The sequence below is a fragment of the Typopeltis vanoorti genome, chromosome 10 (genome assembly GCF_054136105.1).
Source record: "Typopeltis vanoorti isolate ZY-2024b chromosome 10, IOZ_Tvanoo_1.0, whole genome shotgun sequence".
Taxonomy (NCBI): Eukaryota; Metazoa; Arthropoda; class Arachnida; order Uropygi; family Thelyphonidae; genus Typopeltis; species Typopeltis vanoorti.
In genome coordinates, this window is record NC_143558.1 from 37,810,531 (window position 1) to 37,826,033 (window position 15,503).

The 15,503-nt window shown below is 33.2% G+C and overlaps 1 protein-coding gene across 1 annotated transcript in view; it reads right to left on the minus strand.

Moving 5' to 3' along the window:
• The window catches only part of LOC150102348 (poly [ADP-ribose] polymerase tankyrase-like), a 1,002,656-nt gene that overhangs the window by 491,874 nt on the left and 495,279 nt on the right, over positions 1-15,503 (minus strand). The window contains 2 exon segments of the mRNA XM_090399561.1: positions 6,836-6,949; positions 9,836-9,985. Coding sequence (XP_090255687.1) covers positions 6,836-6,949; positions 9,836-9,985 — 264 coding nt within the window.

Below are 15,503 nucleotides of genomic sequence, written 5' to 3' on the forward strand. Positions count from 1 at the left end.
AGAGGATCTTTAGAAGAACTGAGTAGGTGTCTTAACTTATTTGGGGATTTAAAGGTGGTTTTAATGTTGTATTTGCGAAGTGTTCTATTTTTTCAGAAATGTCTCTAACATAAGGAATGGCAATAGCATTCTTGAAATCTTTTTTGTTCTTACTGGTATCTTTATGGAGGATCTTATGAATAGTTTTTTTTTACTGTATCTATTTTTGATAAATGTTTGGTTGATGATCTTGTATTCCTGGTTTAGAGCCTGTTCATTAGAACAAATAGTTAGGGCTCTGTGTTTAAGGGTGCTTATGACACCTAGTTTTTGTGTTGGGTGGTGGTAAGAATTTTTGTTCACAGGTAGACATACATATTTTACCGTGTAGGTGAACCGAAATCCTGCAGAATAGGTTGGCTACTCCTTATTTCTGGAGGTGTACTATGTCTCTAGAAGCATATGTTCACGGGGTCGGTTTGCCTGTTCTGGCAGACAAAAAACTGAGTTTCTAGGTGAAAAACTCCCTACCTCAGTATGAAACTGGCTAACTCACCTTTAGTCGAAAGAGACCAGATAAAGGTTCCTCGTGTCACTGACAGGAATCGACCCAGGTTTTTCTAACCAAAGGGCTTCATCTATACTGACTGAGCTACAGAGAAATACATAGACTTAATTTAAGTTGTATGTCAAACAATAAAATTGAAAGAACTATGGTAACATGGTTTGATGTAAAGTCAGGTGCAAGACAAAAGTGCACACCAAATTAGAAGATGTATACTGATATTTGAATCAGATATATCAAACTTGGCTATTTGATTTATATACGCATGTATTCCTAAAGGCATCCAGTGAAAGTCTCTCTTCAGGATTCTCCAAGTGAATAATAGCTATAACAAATTTGGCATGAGAATCAACAATAAAAATGGAAAAAAAAAAAAAAATCTGTGAAAATAGGATGTAATATAGAAAATGCTGTACTCAATGTAAAACCTATGGTAAAGTAAAATGTATTGAATAATATAAGCACATAAACACAAAAAAGATATTTAATTAACCAAATATTTCGGTCTGGAATAGCAGACCATCTTCAGTGGCACTACAAGAACAGTTGGGAAAAAAAAAAAAAAAATACAAGGTGGAATACTAATAATAGATCATTTAAAAATAGAACAAGCCGCGTGATGTTATATCACTAAGTATTAAAGGGAATATTTTTAAGCAGAGACATGATTGAAATAAAGATATTAATTAATAATATTACATAACATAAAATTAATATGAATTAATGAGTTATCCTGATTAGTCTTTCCCACATTTTTGATATAGATATACAGTCATTCCGATTCAGCTTAGGACGATGGAGTAAGGCCTCTATGCTTTCTTTGAATAAACGTTCAAATTTATAATGGGATCTATGTAAGAGGCGAGTTTGTGACCAAAGGATGTTGTGGTTAGTTTCAATCCCGTGCTGAGCCAATCCAGATTTTTCAGGTTTGTTGTGATGAATGGAGGATTGATGTTCTTGAATTCTTTTTGAAAAAAGAATCCAAGAATCCCAGTTTGTCCAAAATAGAAGAGATCACAGCTGCAGGGAATTTGATAAACTCCAGGAAGAGACATAGTTGAGCGTTTGTCTTTAGGAGAAGGAAAATGGGAAAATAATTTGTTAATAGGTGAATACGTAGCTGTTCACTGATATTTCTTTAGAATTCTTGCAATAGGTTCTGAAATCCTATTGTTCTACTTCTTACTTTCTACAGAAAGAACTTTCTACTATCAAACAACACATGAAACTCAATGGCTTTTCCGAAAAGAGTACACAGCATCTTCTCAATTCTTATAATCCACCACAAAAGACATAACAACAAAGATTCAATACATCGAGTTCCAATTCCATACATCTCCTGGATTTCAACGCATAAACCGAACGAACTTATTTGCCAAACCAACAGTGCAAGACTACCAAGATCTTCACCCCCCCCCCCCCCACCTTTCCAGCTGTCCATGGGTTGCACCGTTTGCAAACATATCTAGCAAAATAATGATTCAAAATATTTTGAAAATAATGCTTTAAAATTATTATCATAAAAAACTGAAAATTTGGCTATGGTATGCAAATGATATTTTCATCATATGGCCAGGAAAACCAGAGGAACTAATTGCTTACAAAGATTACCTGAATAATATACACAAGAACAACAACAAAAAATTTACTTTAGAACAAGACGAACATAGAAAACTTCCCTTTCTTGATATCCTAATAGAAGTGAATGAAAAAGATAATAAATTATCCTTCTCCATCTATAGAAAACCCACCACAACACAGGAAGATTTCTTAATGCGGCCTCACACCACCATCCCTTGCAAAAAAAATAGGTTTAATTAAAGCCTTGAGGGATAGAGTTTATATTTCCAGCACTGAAAAACAGAGAAATGAAGAATTTCAATATTTAACACAGATCCTCAAAAAAAAAAAAGTTATAAAGCTATGACAATAAAAAGAATCCTCAACACATCTTCTACAAGCATCTCACAAAAGCAAGATTTCAAGAACACAATCACGCTTCCATACTCGAGAAGAACTTCTTGATCTGCTAACACTTAAAGGACACACTACAGGTCAAGATATTTCAGAAAATCTTCTAACAAATTAAGAATGTTACAGACAAAATGCCAAATTACTAAACAAACATAACATCAAAGTGGCTTTTCTACTGCTGGAAAAAATTTCAAGATTTCTACATTCCCCAAAATCTCCACACCATCCTTTAAAAAAACCAGGCGTACATAAAATTCATTGTTCCTGTGGCATCTGCTGTAGGCCAGACAGGAAGATCAAGGGAAATTTGCATGAATGAACACCAAAAAGACGTACAAAAAAGAAGAGAACAAAAATCAGGCCTAGCATACCATACAACTTCCACCAGCCATAATGTACTCTAGCAAAAAACAAACACGTCTTACATTGAAAAAAATTGTTACATAAGGAAACTTAAGGAAGCTGCAAACATGTTTAGACTTCCAACTAACAAAAACCAGGGCCTAATTCTACACCAAGTTTGGTCAGCATTGATAAAAAATATACCAAAGTCAGACCTCGGACAATGTGATCGTGAACAACAGAACGTGGCAGCGTCCAGCATTGTTCAAACTTAGCATTGCACTGAATCTACATTCGGATATTCAATTTAATAACAGTTAGACAGCCACAACTGTATATAATGAATTATTTTGTGTTTAAACTTTTAGTTACCTTTGACCCCTGAAGATGCAAGTCAAACGACTTACGAAACTTGTCGGGTTTGTTTTCTATTTTCATTAAGCTTAATAAACATGTGGTCCAATTACAGGAATCTTTCTTATGAACTGCTAAACCACAGAAACCTTCGCATACAAATATCTAGCAAAGTCAGCAGCATAGCATTGGATCTCCTTGATGGTGGTCTGGAAGACAAGATAGTAAAAAAAGACTCAGGAGAAGTAGAGTGAAGAATAGGGGAAAGCATAGGAGGAAGAATGAAATTGATCTGTAGCATTATTAGGAGTGCAATCCACCATGAACAAGTGCCATGTAATTTATATGAAATAAGAGTGAAATTAGTCAAAACATAAAAATAGCAGTATAAAAGAGTATTAAAACCAGTATTAACATATGGATCTGAGAGCTGGGTTACAAATAAAGCACTTGTTCAAAGATTAGAGATCACAGATATGAGAGTCCTGGACAAAATTACAGGAGTAAACAGATGTCATCAATGGCAGAATCATATTAAACATAAAAATATTAGGATCTTTACTTTGTTAGCATTCAAGATAAGGAAGTCTCATTAGAAGATATGGTTATTTAAGTAAAATGAGAGAGGAAAGGTTAGCATAACAGGTGATTGATGTCAAGACAGAGACCCAGAAGAAGACTAAGATCTTGGTGGAGATAATATGGACGAAAATTGTTGATAAGAGATTATTAATTATGCAAACTCGATCATGTAGTACTGTCGTAGCCTGTACACCACTTGAGAATAACATATCTGGAAATTGAATGATGATATACAATTAATTCTCTTTTTACACAGCTTTTTATTTTTTTTTTTTGTGCACGATTTCTAAATATATACTTATTCTCTTTTTTTACACGATTTCTAAATAACACGGTTTATAAAACAAAAGCAATTCTATTTTTGCACTGTATATTTTGATTTAACATGGTTCAAATGCCACTTAATTTTAAAATTTCTATTTGAATTCAGTTCTTTAATAAGGGTATTTCCATTATAATTACCATTTCCTAGTATGATAAGTATGTACTTAAACTTGAATTTTGGGGAACCTCCTCGATGTATTAAATATCAGGGATTACTCTGCACTACAGAATGTAGACAAGTGCCAAGTAGAACTTATATAGTGATAGCACAAAAGGGTTGGTGGCTTTAAAGCAGCTAAGGATCGTATGACTACTATTTTGCAGCAATGCTTCTGTGGAGATTGTATATTAAAACCATTACTCATTAATCAATCCCTAAGACTGTGGGCAATGAAAAGTATGGATTTTAATATGATACCAGTGTACAGGAAGGCAAATAAAAAAGATTGGGTTCCAAAAGAAATTTTCAATGAATAGTTCCAATGTTTTGTTTCAGAAGTTAAATGCTATTTGATAGAGAAAAATCTGGACTTTATTGATTATAGACAATGTGCCTGTTCATCCTATTTTAGAATGTGGAATTTTGTTTTCTGCCACTTAATACAACATCCTTAATACAACCACTAGACCAGGGTGTGATCGCTACCTTCAAAACTTACTACATAAGAAGAACATTCTAATACATTTTGGATAAACTAGATAAGGATAATTTACTGACAGTTATTGATGTGAGGAAGAAATTTTCTATTCTGGATTGCATCAAACTTCCTAAGTTGGCATTACCAGAATTGAAACCATCAACTTTAAATGCATGTTGGAAAGCTACTTGGCCTGAATATGTGAAAAAGAAAAACCCTGTACCTTTGAATACAACTGAATATCATCAGATTAACACATTCAGTTGGCAGAGATGGATTTGATGATTTTTTGTCAGCAGATATCGAAGAACTGATGGTTGGCAAGGTTATTGGTGATGACGAAATAATAGAAGCTATCCTTGAGAATATCAACAGAAAAGAAAAAAGTGATGATGATGAGATTCTACTCACTGCAGGATTAATTAAAGAAGTGCTTCAAATGGCTAGTAAAATTGCAAAGTCATTTCCTTACAGATGATCCAAATACTGAATGAGCTGTACGGTTTAAACACGAACTGAAGTCATGCATGGTACGATATGAAGAATTATACAAAGATCTAATCAAAACATGATTTCAATTAATTACAGAGTTCGTGGTAAAAAATAAATAAATAAAAATAAACCTTCAGAATTATTGGATATTAGTGCTAAATTAGTTCCTTTTACTGAAGAAAATGTTTTGCCATTGCAGTATGAACAGGTCAGCCAAAGTGTTTCAAGTGATGTAAGTGATTTAATTTCAGTCTCACACAAAAGAATGCAGCTACTGTCAGAAAGTGATGGAGACTAAAATTAACTAATAACCATATGCGCGGGTGTATTTGAACCTTTCGAATTTCTGTTTTATTAGTGACACACTATTTTCTTTAAGAGATATATACATATACAGGGTGTTCGGGATAAATTTGACAGTTTCGTAAGGAAAAAGAAAATCTTCTTTGTATCTATTAAATTTAATGAATTGACAAAAAAACATTACAGGCAGAGTTAATTACAATACTATCAACAAGATTTACTCAAAATAACCACCATTAGCATCGATCACAGCTTCAATTCTGCTTCGGAACCTCGAACAAGCTGATGCTACAGTCTCCCTGGGAAGGGCCGCAAAAACTGTTTTAATTTTATCCATTAACTGGGCTTTTGTATTACTGGAAGTGCGATTGGTGTCTTTTTCAACTGCGCCCCATACAAAATAATCCATGGGTTTAAGGTCTGGGGAGTTTGGAGGCCAAACATTTGGACTGGTGAAGTCGTAGAAAATTTCAGACAACCATTTTTGACTTTTCCTAGAGGTGTGGCAAGGGGCCGAATCCTGCTGCCATACATACGGCCTACCATTGGCTACCCTTGTTATCCAGGGCTTGACTACAGTTAGCAACTCCACGAACAAAGCCCGAATTCCAATGCCAGGGTTCTTCAACACCTGTTCCTGCAGATTTGCGAGGAATTCTGCTGTACGAACGCAATCAGATCGTCTGCTAGGGAACTTTCTTCTTGTTACATCCTCGTAGTCACCATTGCAAGTCTCTAGTTTTTATTGATTGTTTTTACTGTATTCAGGGAGCATTGGGCAGCAGTCGTAATATCCTTATTTTGATGGCGGGCACGAATCATCATGATACAAGTTATTCTCTTCCATGATTCAGGTGGGTTCCAGCTATCCATCCTTTCTGACATCTTGTATATGAATGAAGAAGGGTCCAAACTTTTAAATGAAGAGAAGTGTGTGTTAATACATGTAACTTACGGAAAAATATAATTAATTATAAATATGTCAAATTTATCCCGAACACCCTGTATATGTTTTGTTTGAAAATAACTTATTGTTCATATCAGGTTTTCACATTTGGAACCATTCTTCTATTTTTTCATCATTTACTTGTTTTTTCTGGAACTAATCTACAGTTTAAATGAAGAATTGGTTGTACATACTGCTATGTAAATGCTGATTATTTATATTCATGCATAAATATTTTTCATGCCATCATAAACCCTGTTCATTATTCGTAACACAAAGGGACACCATCTGTAGATTTCAGAAATTTATCCGTCTGTGACAATATCAACTTACACACTTGCGTAATTCATCCAGTGCTTGTAGAAGAGGGGTTTGCCCAATCTTATTGTACATTTTTGCCATCTGACACAGCAAATCTTTTGCAGTAATATCAGGATCTGCACATGTCTATAAAGTAAAGAAGAAAATAAAATTATTCTTGAATATCTCACATTCAAAATCTAAAATTTTCTGTTTCAAAATTTATAAATCACTAGAGAAAAAAATTAATTTTTTTCCCCAGATATTACATTCTATTTACTTTCAGTGCCAGCATTGAAATTCAAAAATATTTCCAAGCTTGATAATTATATATACAATATACAAAGTAGTCCCAAACCATTTGTTACAAAGTAAGACTAACCACAAACATTTTATTACAATTTTTGTTTTTGATATTTTATTCCAACATCTCGAAAAAAATTAATAAAAATAATCACTATAAACCCAAGCCATTATATTCAATAGTCTTTATTCATCTTATTAGAGTAGCCAGATACCGCTATACCATCAGACTCGGTTCTTGGAGGCAAAAAAACTTGGACAGTTCCAGTTTTTAAGCATCATGTACAGATTGTATAGAAGAATTGTTAACAAGATGATACTTACAGATTAGGTAAGAAGATTCCTCTTCTTCAGAATAAGAAGACCCCCCTCCTCCCCCACAGCTAAACACCAAGGTCAGTTTATGTCTTGTTAAAGATTTTTGGTTAATAATTAATGCATGAAAGTATGCACTTTCACACAGAAGTCTTGGTGTATAGAAGTGAAGTCAGCATTAAAGAGATACTTTTGGAAATTTCTTACATCCACTAAATGCAAAACAACTTTTAATCAATCTCCTTTTGACCAGGAATATTGCTTCATATGAGTTGATCCAGTGACTTTGAGTTCAGAATGTTCAAATATACTCAAAGTTTTCATTAGAACTGTTGCTGATATGTTTATTAAAAAGGCTTATCAAACAATTTTCCACATATACCAGCACAATGCAGAATCCTGCATGTCCATTGTGCTTCAAGAGTTTTACAGTAAAACTCAGCCACATACAATGCACATTCCTATCTAATGTGTGTGTTGTATGTGGATAGGATAGGAATCAATTCGATAGGATAACTAACCAATCAATCAATCTCCCAAATCAACAAACTTCATTTCAGATGGATTTTAGTAAATGCTATCACCATTCCCTAAGTCCAAGGCACATCTGAAAAAATAGCCAGAATTTTAGAGAAATACAACCACTGCAATTAATGTGCAGTCATAAGCTTCTATATAGAAGTAGCCCAATTGTGATGATTCTTCATGCACAAGCTTTGTTTGCTAACACTTGGATAAAGGATTAAGCAAGAATTGCTTGGCAGATTAACTAGGATCTGAATGGACTGATTCAGACAAAAGTGGTTTGAAGACCGAAATAGTGGACACAGCAATATTAAAATATTGATAAGTAACAGACTATTTCAAAAAACGTTCTTGATAGGAAATTAGCAATAATGAGAACTTAATCTTATAATCATTGAGGAATCACATCAGGAAATTAATGATAATGAAATTGATATCTTATAACGATTTTCTGTGTTCCTGAATATCAGAATAAGGCTTTCAGGAAGTTAGGCTATTTTAGGATCATATGTGCATTAAATTATTAAATGTTAGCACAATTGTGCAAAAGGAAAAATATGTGTTCATTCAACTCTACTGGAAACTTGCCAAGATGGTCAGAATACAAAATGAAAGAACGAATCCAATGTATATGAGTGATATGACATTGATAATGACACTGTAATGAAAGTGGGTCATATATTTAATTTTCTTTCTGAATTAAAACTGATATAACCACATGATTAATATTTTCAGACTGCTAAATGCAGATCCTCCTGCAATATAGGATGGTTTGCATAGTATATGGGATTAAAAACAGTTTCTAAGATTAAAAAAAATCTCACAGGAATTCACATCTAAGATGATATTTGAACCCATTTCTTTCCATAAAGGAAAAGTTATTTTCCTTTAATATTAATATTAAATATTATTAATATACTATGGATTTATTATTAATTATACTATGGGTATAAAAAAATTTAAAAAAAGTGACACCAGTCACTTTTTTTTTTTAAGATGATATTTATAGATGATAGCAGGCCATGATAATCATCACTCTTGACAGAGAGAATCATCCTCAAATGCATAAGTCTGCACCAGGTTTCATGAATCATGATTATATGCCATACAATGAATTTTTGAGTATCTAGGAATTCTGATCTGAGCACAGCATTGCCTTGCCCACTTAGTCAAATCATGCCCTCTGTAAACTTGGCTGTGTCAGATGGAAAAGCAGGACAAAATTTCAAGATAGTACAGATAACACAGCAAATCTGCCAGCTAGATAGGTTAAGCATATCTGCTCATAAACAAACAGACTGAGTTCAAAATGCACCATTGACATTGATGTTTCTGATTGCCTTTAGGTGGAAAATGAATTTGATCACTCAGAGTGAGGCATGCATGCTGGTGGTCTGAAGTGCCTCGAAAAGAGTTTCATGTTTGATCTCTAGACCAAAGTTTCTGGTCTATGTAAAAAATACATAAATAAAATTAATTACTTAAAAAAAGATCAAAAATCCTTAGTTCATTCACAGTATGAACATACTACAGATTTAGAAAAATACCCTTCAGGAATAGAACAATAACATTTTGAAGGAGATAACCTGAAGTAATGCTTAGTATTATTTTTCAACAAAAAAAAATAATAATAAATAAATAAAAAAATCCTGATTTTATGGGGTTATCATACATTAATATGCATTAACCCAATCAGTTGATGTGCATGCACACCACACACAGAGAGAGAGAGGGATGGGAAGGACGTATTCTTTTTAAAGTGCAAACATTAATTCAGGATAAACTCAAAATATATTAACTTAAAAATCTAATGAGCTATACATTACCATCTTCAAGTATGTGATTATAAATTAATTTATCCACATAGCTTCAAATATTTCAAACACTTACAGCATGCAATATAGCTTGAAGCATAGGATCAATCTCTCTTCCCCTAACATGGGCAACTAAATAGTGAAGAATGGTATCTCCTGATTGACTAACATCAACAGAAAGTTGACAGCCTGATTCAAGGAATATCTTTATAAGTAATAAACAACCCTGGAAATAAAAACATACCAGCAATTATTTTTTAACAATTAAAACCACAAACAACAATCTAAATTGCTAATTAATTAGAGTAATACCATGAGGCCTACATAATTAATTTTGATACCAAGTGCTCTATCAGTTCTTAACTGCTCCTCAGAAAATAAAATATTACAACTTAGTTTGTTACAAATACAAATTTCGTTCCTATGCTCAGAATGAAGTGATGATATTCTGATAAGATGCATTAACTCATCACAGATAAGCTGACAAAATTAGTCTCACCCCCAAGGCCATTGCATCTACAATTCTAATTTCACTGAATTACATTCAATTTATACTAAACTAGTGAAGCAATAGGAATAAGCAAATATAATTATTACAATAAATATTATCAGATGAGAACAATCTTTGAAATAATCAAAAGACTGATTCTTGTAGATAAGCTTATATGTTGGTGATACATAACTGTTAATTTTAAGGAAAGAACAACGTATGTTATTATAATAATTAAATAACTTTAATTAATACTTCCAATATTTCGGTAATGTTGCATTACCATCTTCAGGGAACACAAATATTAATGAAATGTGCACACAAGCACTAATACAGCAAAAATGGCTGAAGAAAACAACTGAAGTCAGTCCTAGAGTCCTAAAGGGTGCCACCTAGTGGGCCAAATTGGGTATTAATCTTGGCTGTTTGGGCTGATGTTAACAAAAATCTTAAAAAAATATGACTTGACAACTTGTTACAAACCATATCAAAAATTGGCATCTCTTATCCACTCTCCCAAGGACCAGTCATTTCCTCTAGACCTACCTGGAGTTCATCGGGTCCCTTGAAGTTGTAAACTGTCTTTCTATGGCCAAACAGGCAGGACTGCTAATATCAGGATATCTGAACCTAAGAATTATATTCATTTCCACCATTATAGCCACTCAGGACTTGCTGACCATGCCTTGGACACCTGCCACGTTGGAAGAAAGCTTCCTTACTACATTGCAGCAAGTTTAAATATGAGAGATTATTCTTAGAATCAGTCTCAGCCTTAAAAAACTCTCAAACCTCAATAAATTTGGATGTATGAGACTAACCCAAATATGGGAGGCTTGCATTCTTAGAACATTAGCCCCAAACAGCCAAGATAAATACCCAATTTGGCCCACTAGGTGGCACCCTTTAGGATTCTAGGACTGACTTCAGTTGTTTTCTTCAGCCATTTTTGCTCAGTGTTAGTGCCTACATGCACATTTCATTAATTTTATGTTCCCTGAGAATGGTAATGTAACATTACTGAAATATTGGAAGTATTAATTAAAGTTATTTAGTTAATATAATAATATACGTTGTTCTTTCCTTAAAATTAACAGCTATTAATCAAAAGACTGATTCCATGTCACCATTTCAAATTCTGTTTGTTTTTTTTTTCTGTAATACTATTTTAAGAAAAACAGATTTCCTATTTGATTTTAAATGCAGTTGTTCAATTTTGAATTTGTCACCCCTCCCCTTTCACCTGTTAAATGTTACCTACAGAAGTAAACTGAGTTTTTGTACAATTTAGTTTCAGCCTTTTGTTCTTCCCATTACTATTTGTTGCAATAACGTGACAAGAATGCATAAGCCTGAAATAGAGAAGTGTGAAATCCTCTGGAACAGATGTACCGAGGAATTTCATTTTATTTAAATTTATATATAAACCATTCATTTCATATTTATACGCTTCACATTACTTTGAAATAAAATTAATTCAAAACAGTCATGGATCACACGATGCATAACAAATTTCTCACTTTAAGATTGACAGTAGCCTGCTATTGCACAATAAATGGGTTTTATATTGGGCTTTATACAATGGGCTGAATAAATTTATTTGTAAAATCTGATGTATAAACTCACCTAGATATAAAAGTGCAAATCTATCTGCAGTATGTCACTTGTCACATCAGACTATAAACATTGTAAAATTTTACAAGACTGTGAAAGCAGTTCAGACATATAGTGGATGTAGAAAATTAAAAGAGATGCATTCGTTAATTCATTACAGTCAGCAGTAAAAATGGAGAACTATGTTACAATGTCTTTAAAAGTAGACTAATAATAAGATCCATGCAAACTCAATACAAGCAAGCTACATTGACTATTTATTTTCATTTTTTTTTCATAAGTACACAAGCACAGAGTTACAGGGAAAAATTTAGCGAACGTAAGTTTATATCCTTTTATCAAACTTGCTTGCCTTCCAGTAGACAATGAAAGCTGACTACAGAACTAGATCTGGTTCTGTAGTCTAAACTGTGTGTAACACACTTCTGTAGTACAGAAGTGCGTGTGTGACTAAATGTTGATAAATTGAAACTGTTAATTTGCCAAATCCATAAAGGTATTCCATATTCTGCTACACCGATCGTCTAGTATGTGGAATTTCAAATTTAATGAACATTTTTGTAATTGTTTTATGTGTTACTTATTTATTTTTATTTTTTTATTTAAATTTGCTGTGGCTAGTTACTTTTTTCTGCACTCCTATACCAATGAATGTAATATAGGAACAGGAATACCATCATAACTAAATAGAAAATCACAACAAAGTTTCATATAGTTGAAAAGTTGTTGATTTAATTTTAATATGATCTTGCTTTTTCCCTAGAACTTCTATTACCATATAGTTGTATATAGTGTGTTTGGGCACACTATATATATATATATATATATATATATATATACAGCTAATTCATGACAGTCTCTTTCATACGGAAGTTCTCAGTAATTATTAATACGTTCGCTGCCACGCTACTTCGGCATAGTCCGTTCCCGTACGCCAAGCAATTTCACTTCTTCAAGGTCAGTACGGTAATCTCATTGCTGGTGGTAAGCATCATACGAGTATACTCATAGCTGGCTTCTGTAGCTGGTTTACCAACTACGAGTATACTCGTAGTTGGCAGCGAACGTGTTAATAAATTACCTATGCTATCTGTTGCTTCCTTCTGAGCTAAACACTGTCAATACTAATTCTGGACTTCGGTATTGTCAGGCATTATTTTACATCTTTTAAGATAACCCAAATGGAAAGATACTGATTATTCTAACAAAACACAGTATTCTGCTGTAAGATGAATAACATAGCAGTATTTATATTTTCATTATTATTAAATGAATACTAAGGCACTATTAAGCCTAATGGTTATGTTACCAAAGGAAACAGCTTTTATTCAGCAACATGATGAAGTGGCAAGATCTACATACCTTCCTACATTGTACAAATTAAAATGTCTATAGACGTTTCTAACACTAAGTATATCACATCATGTGAAAAAGATAGTTATGATAATCAACTCTCATGACATCATTCACACAGGAAGTAAATGTTATCTTCATTGCAATGTCAATAAACATATCCCATCTACCATTATTGAACTACTCTGTAGTTATGATAACCAACCCTCACGACATCATTCACAAGTTGTAAATCATGTGGAATATAGTGTAGACTCTAATGTAATAGAAAGCAAGCCGATGACAGACACAACAAACAAAATATATATGAGAGAGAGACTTAACAAAAAGGAATGGTTTTAAGAGAAAGGAAGGTGACAGAAGAGATTCCCTTTAAAAATAAATATAAAGCATGAATAATACTTTTCATGGATTCCTTATTATTTGAGCTCCTAATGAGAAGTTAACAAATCTTCAGGTGTTAAATTCTGGTTTTTGATTGAAGATTGGAAAGAACATTCAGGAACATTCCTATCTAGTTTTATGCTGTTTTATCATGAAAATGTTGAAGCTTATGATGAACAGTGAAATACTTGAAGAAATGCAAGCAGCAGAAATTAAATGTCTGTGTGAAAGAAAGTAGAGTAAATTGGTAAGATATGGATCATTAATTAACCAAAATGCTCTCTTCTGTACCAAGTATTTTGTAATTAAAATGAAAAGCCAAACGGCTAGTTTTCTGGCAACTTAATAGATATTAAAGGGATAAAAATCCTATGTTGTTATATAGCCAGTAAATGAAGCTCAAGATCAAGAACTATGATCTATGAGTTTCAATGCCGAAAAACTATCGGCGAAGGCAATTCGAAGCAAAGGTGGAGCAAGATCCCTCACTATTCTTGATATTCTCTCATAATGTAAAACACAGCTCCTAGGAGATATAATACTGTCATTACATTATGAGGAGAGGTCACTACCCAGACCGGTTTCAATCTTTTTTGAGGTCTCATCAGCGAGTAGGTAGACCTGCAAGATATCAAAGCTTAGTGAAAAGAACTTGCATACCTTCACTATACGAATGCCATAAAGGTTTGCTTATATTTTGTAATTAAAATGAAAAGCCAAATGGCTAGTTTTCTGGCAACTTAATAGATATTAAAGGGATAAAAATCCTATGTTGTTATATAGCCAGTAAGTGAAACTCAAGATCAAGAATTACGATCTATGAGTTTCAATGCCGAAAAACTATCGGTGAAGGCAATTCGAAGCAAAGGTGGAGCAAGCTCCAAAGTTGCCAGAAAACTAGCCGTTTGGCTTTTCATTTTAATTACAAAATATAAGCACACCTTTATGGCATTCGTATAGTGAAGGTATGTAAGTTCTTTTCACTAAGCTTTGATATCTTCCAGGTCTACCTGCTCACTGATGAGACCGCAAAAAAAGGTTGAAACCGGTCTGGGTAGTGACCTCTCCTCATAATGTAATGACAGTATTACATCTCCTAGGAGCTGTGTTTTATATTATGAGAGAATATCAAGAATAGTGAGGGAGCTTGCTCCACCTTTGCTTCGAATTGCCTTCGCCGATAGTTTTTCGCCACTGAAACTCATAGATCATAGTTCTTGATCTTGAGTTTCACTTACTGGCTATATAACAACATAGGATTTTTATCCCTTTAACAAGTTAAGTATTTTTAGAGAGCGCATTGGGGGAGGAGCAGCATCCCAAATGCAAGAGCAATATTTAAGTGATAGACCAATTTCCAGTTTGTATAGTTAAAAATTGTGCAGTCCTATCTTTTTATAGTGAATATATTATGAGAATAGTTGATACAGATAAACATCTAGCAGGGATTTAAAATTGGAAGTTAAAAAAAAAAATAATAATAATTTGAGCTATGCCAATGATTCAACTGTCATGGCAGAAACTAAGAACAAGCTGGAGCAGCTAATTCTGTTAATATTTTGTTTACATACTGTTTGATATTTTGTTTACAGCTATTTACAGCATAGCAGCCATGGTTTTGCTTAATATATTGAATAGCAGAAATGAGTCCCAGTATCTTGTTATAATCTCTCACTTTGAAAATTTTTTCCTGAAAAAAATAAAACAAAATATATACAATAAATAATACTCTACCAAAATGATAATCAGCAGCTCTATCAAACTTTCAGATAATGATAATATCAGGTAATTACTGATATGCACTTCTTGTTGAAGCTAACAAAATGGCCATAAAATCATCAGTCAACATTCATATTAAGGCAGGCAGACAAAATTCAAAATGGCATTTCTTCTATTTCTCTCA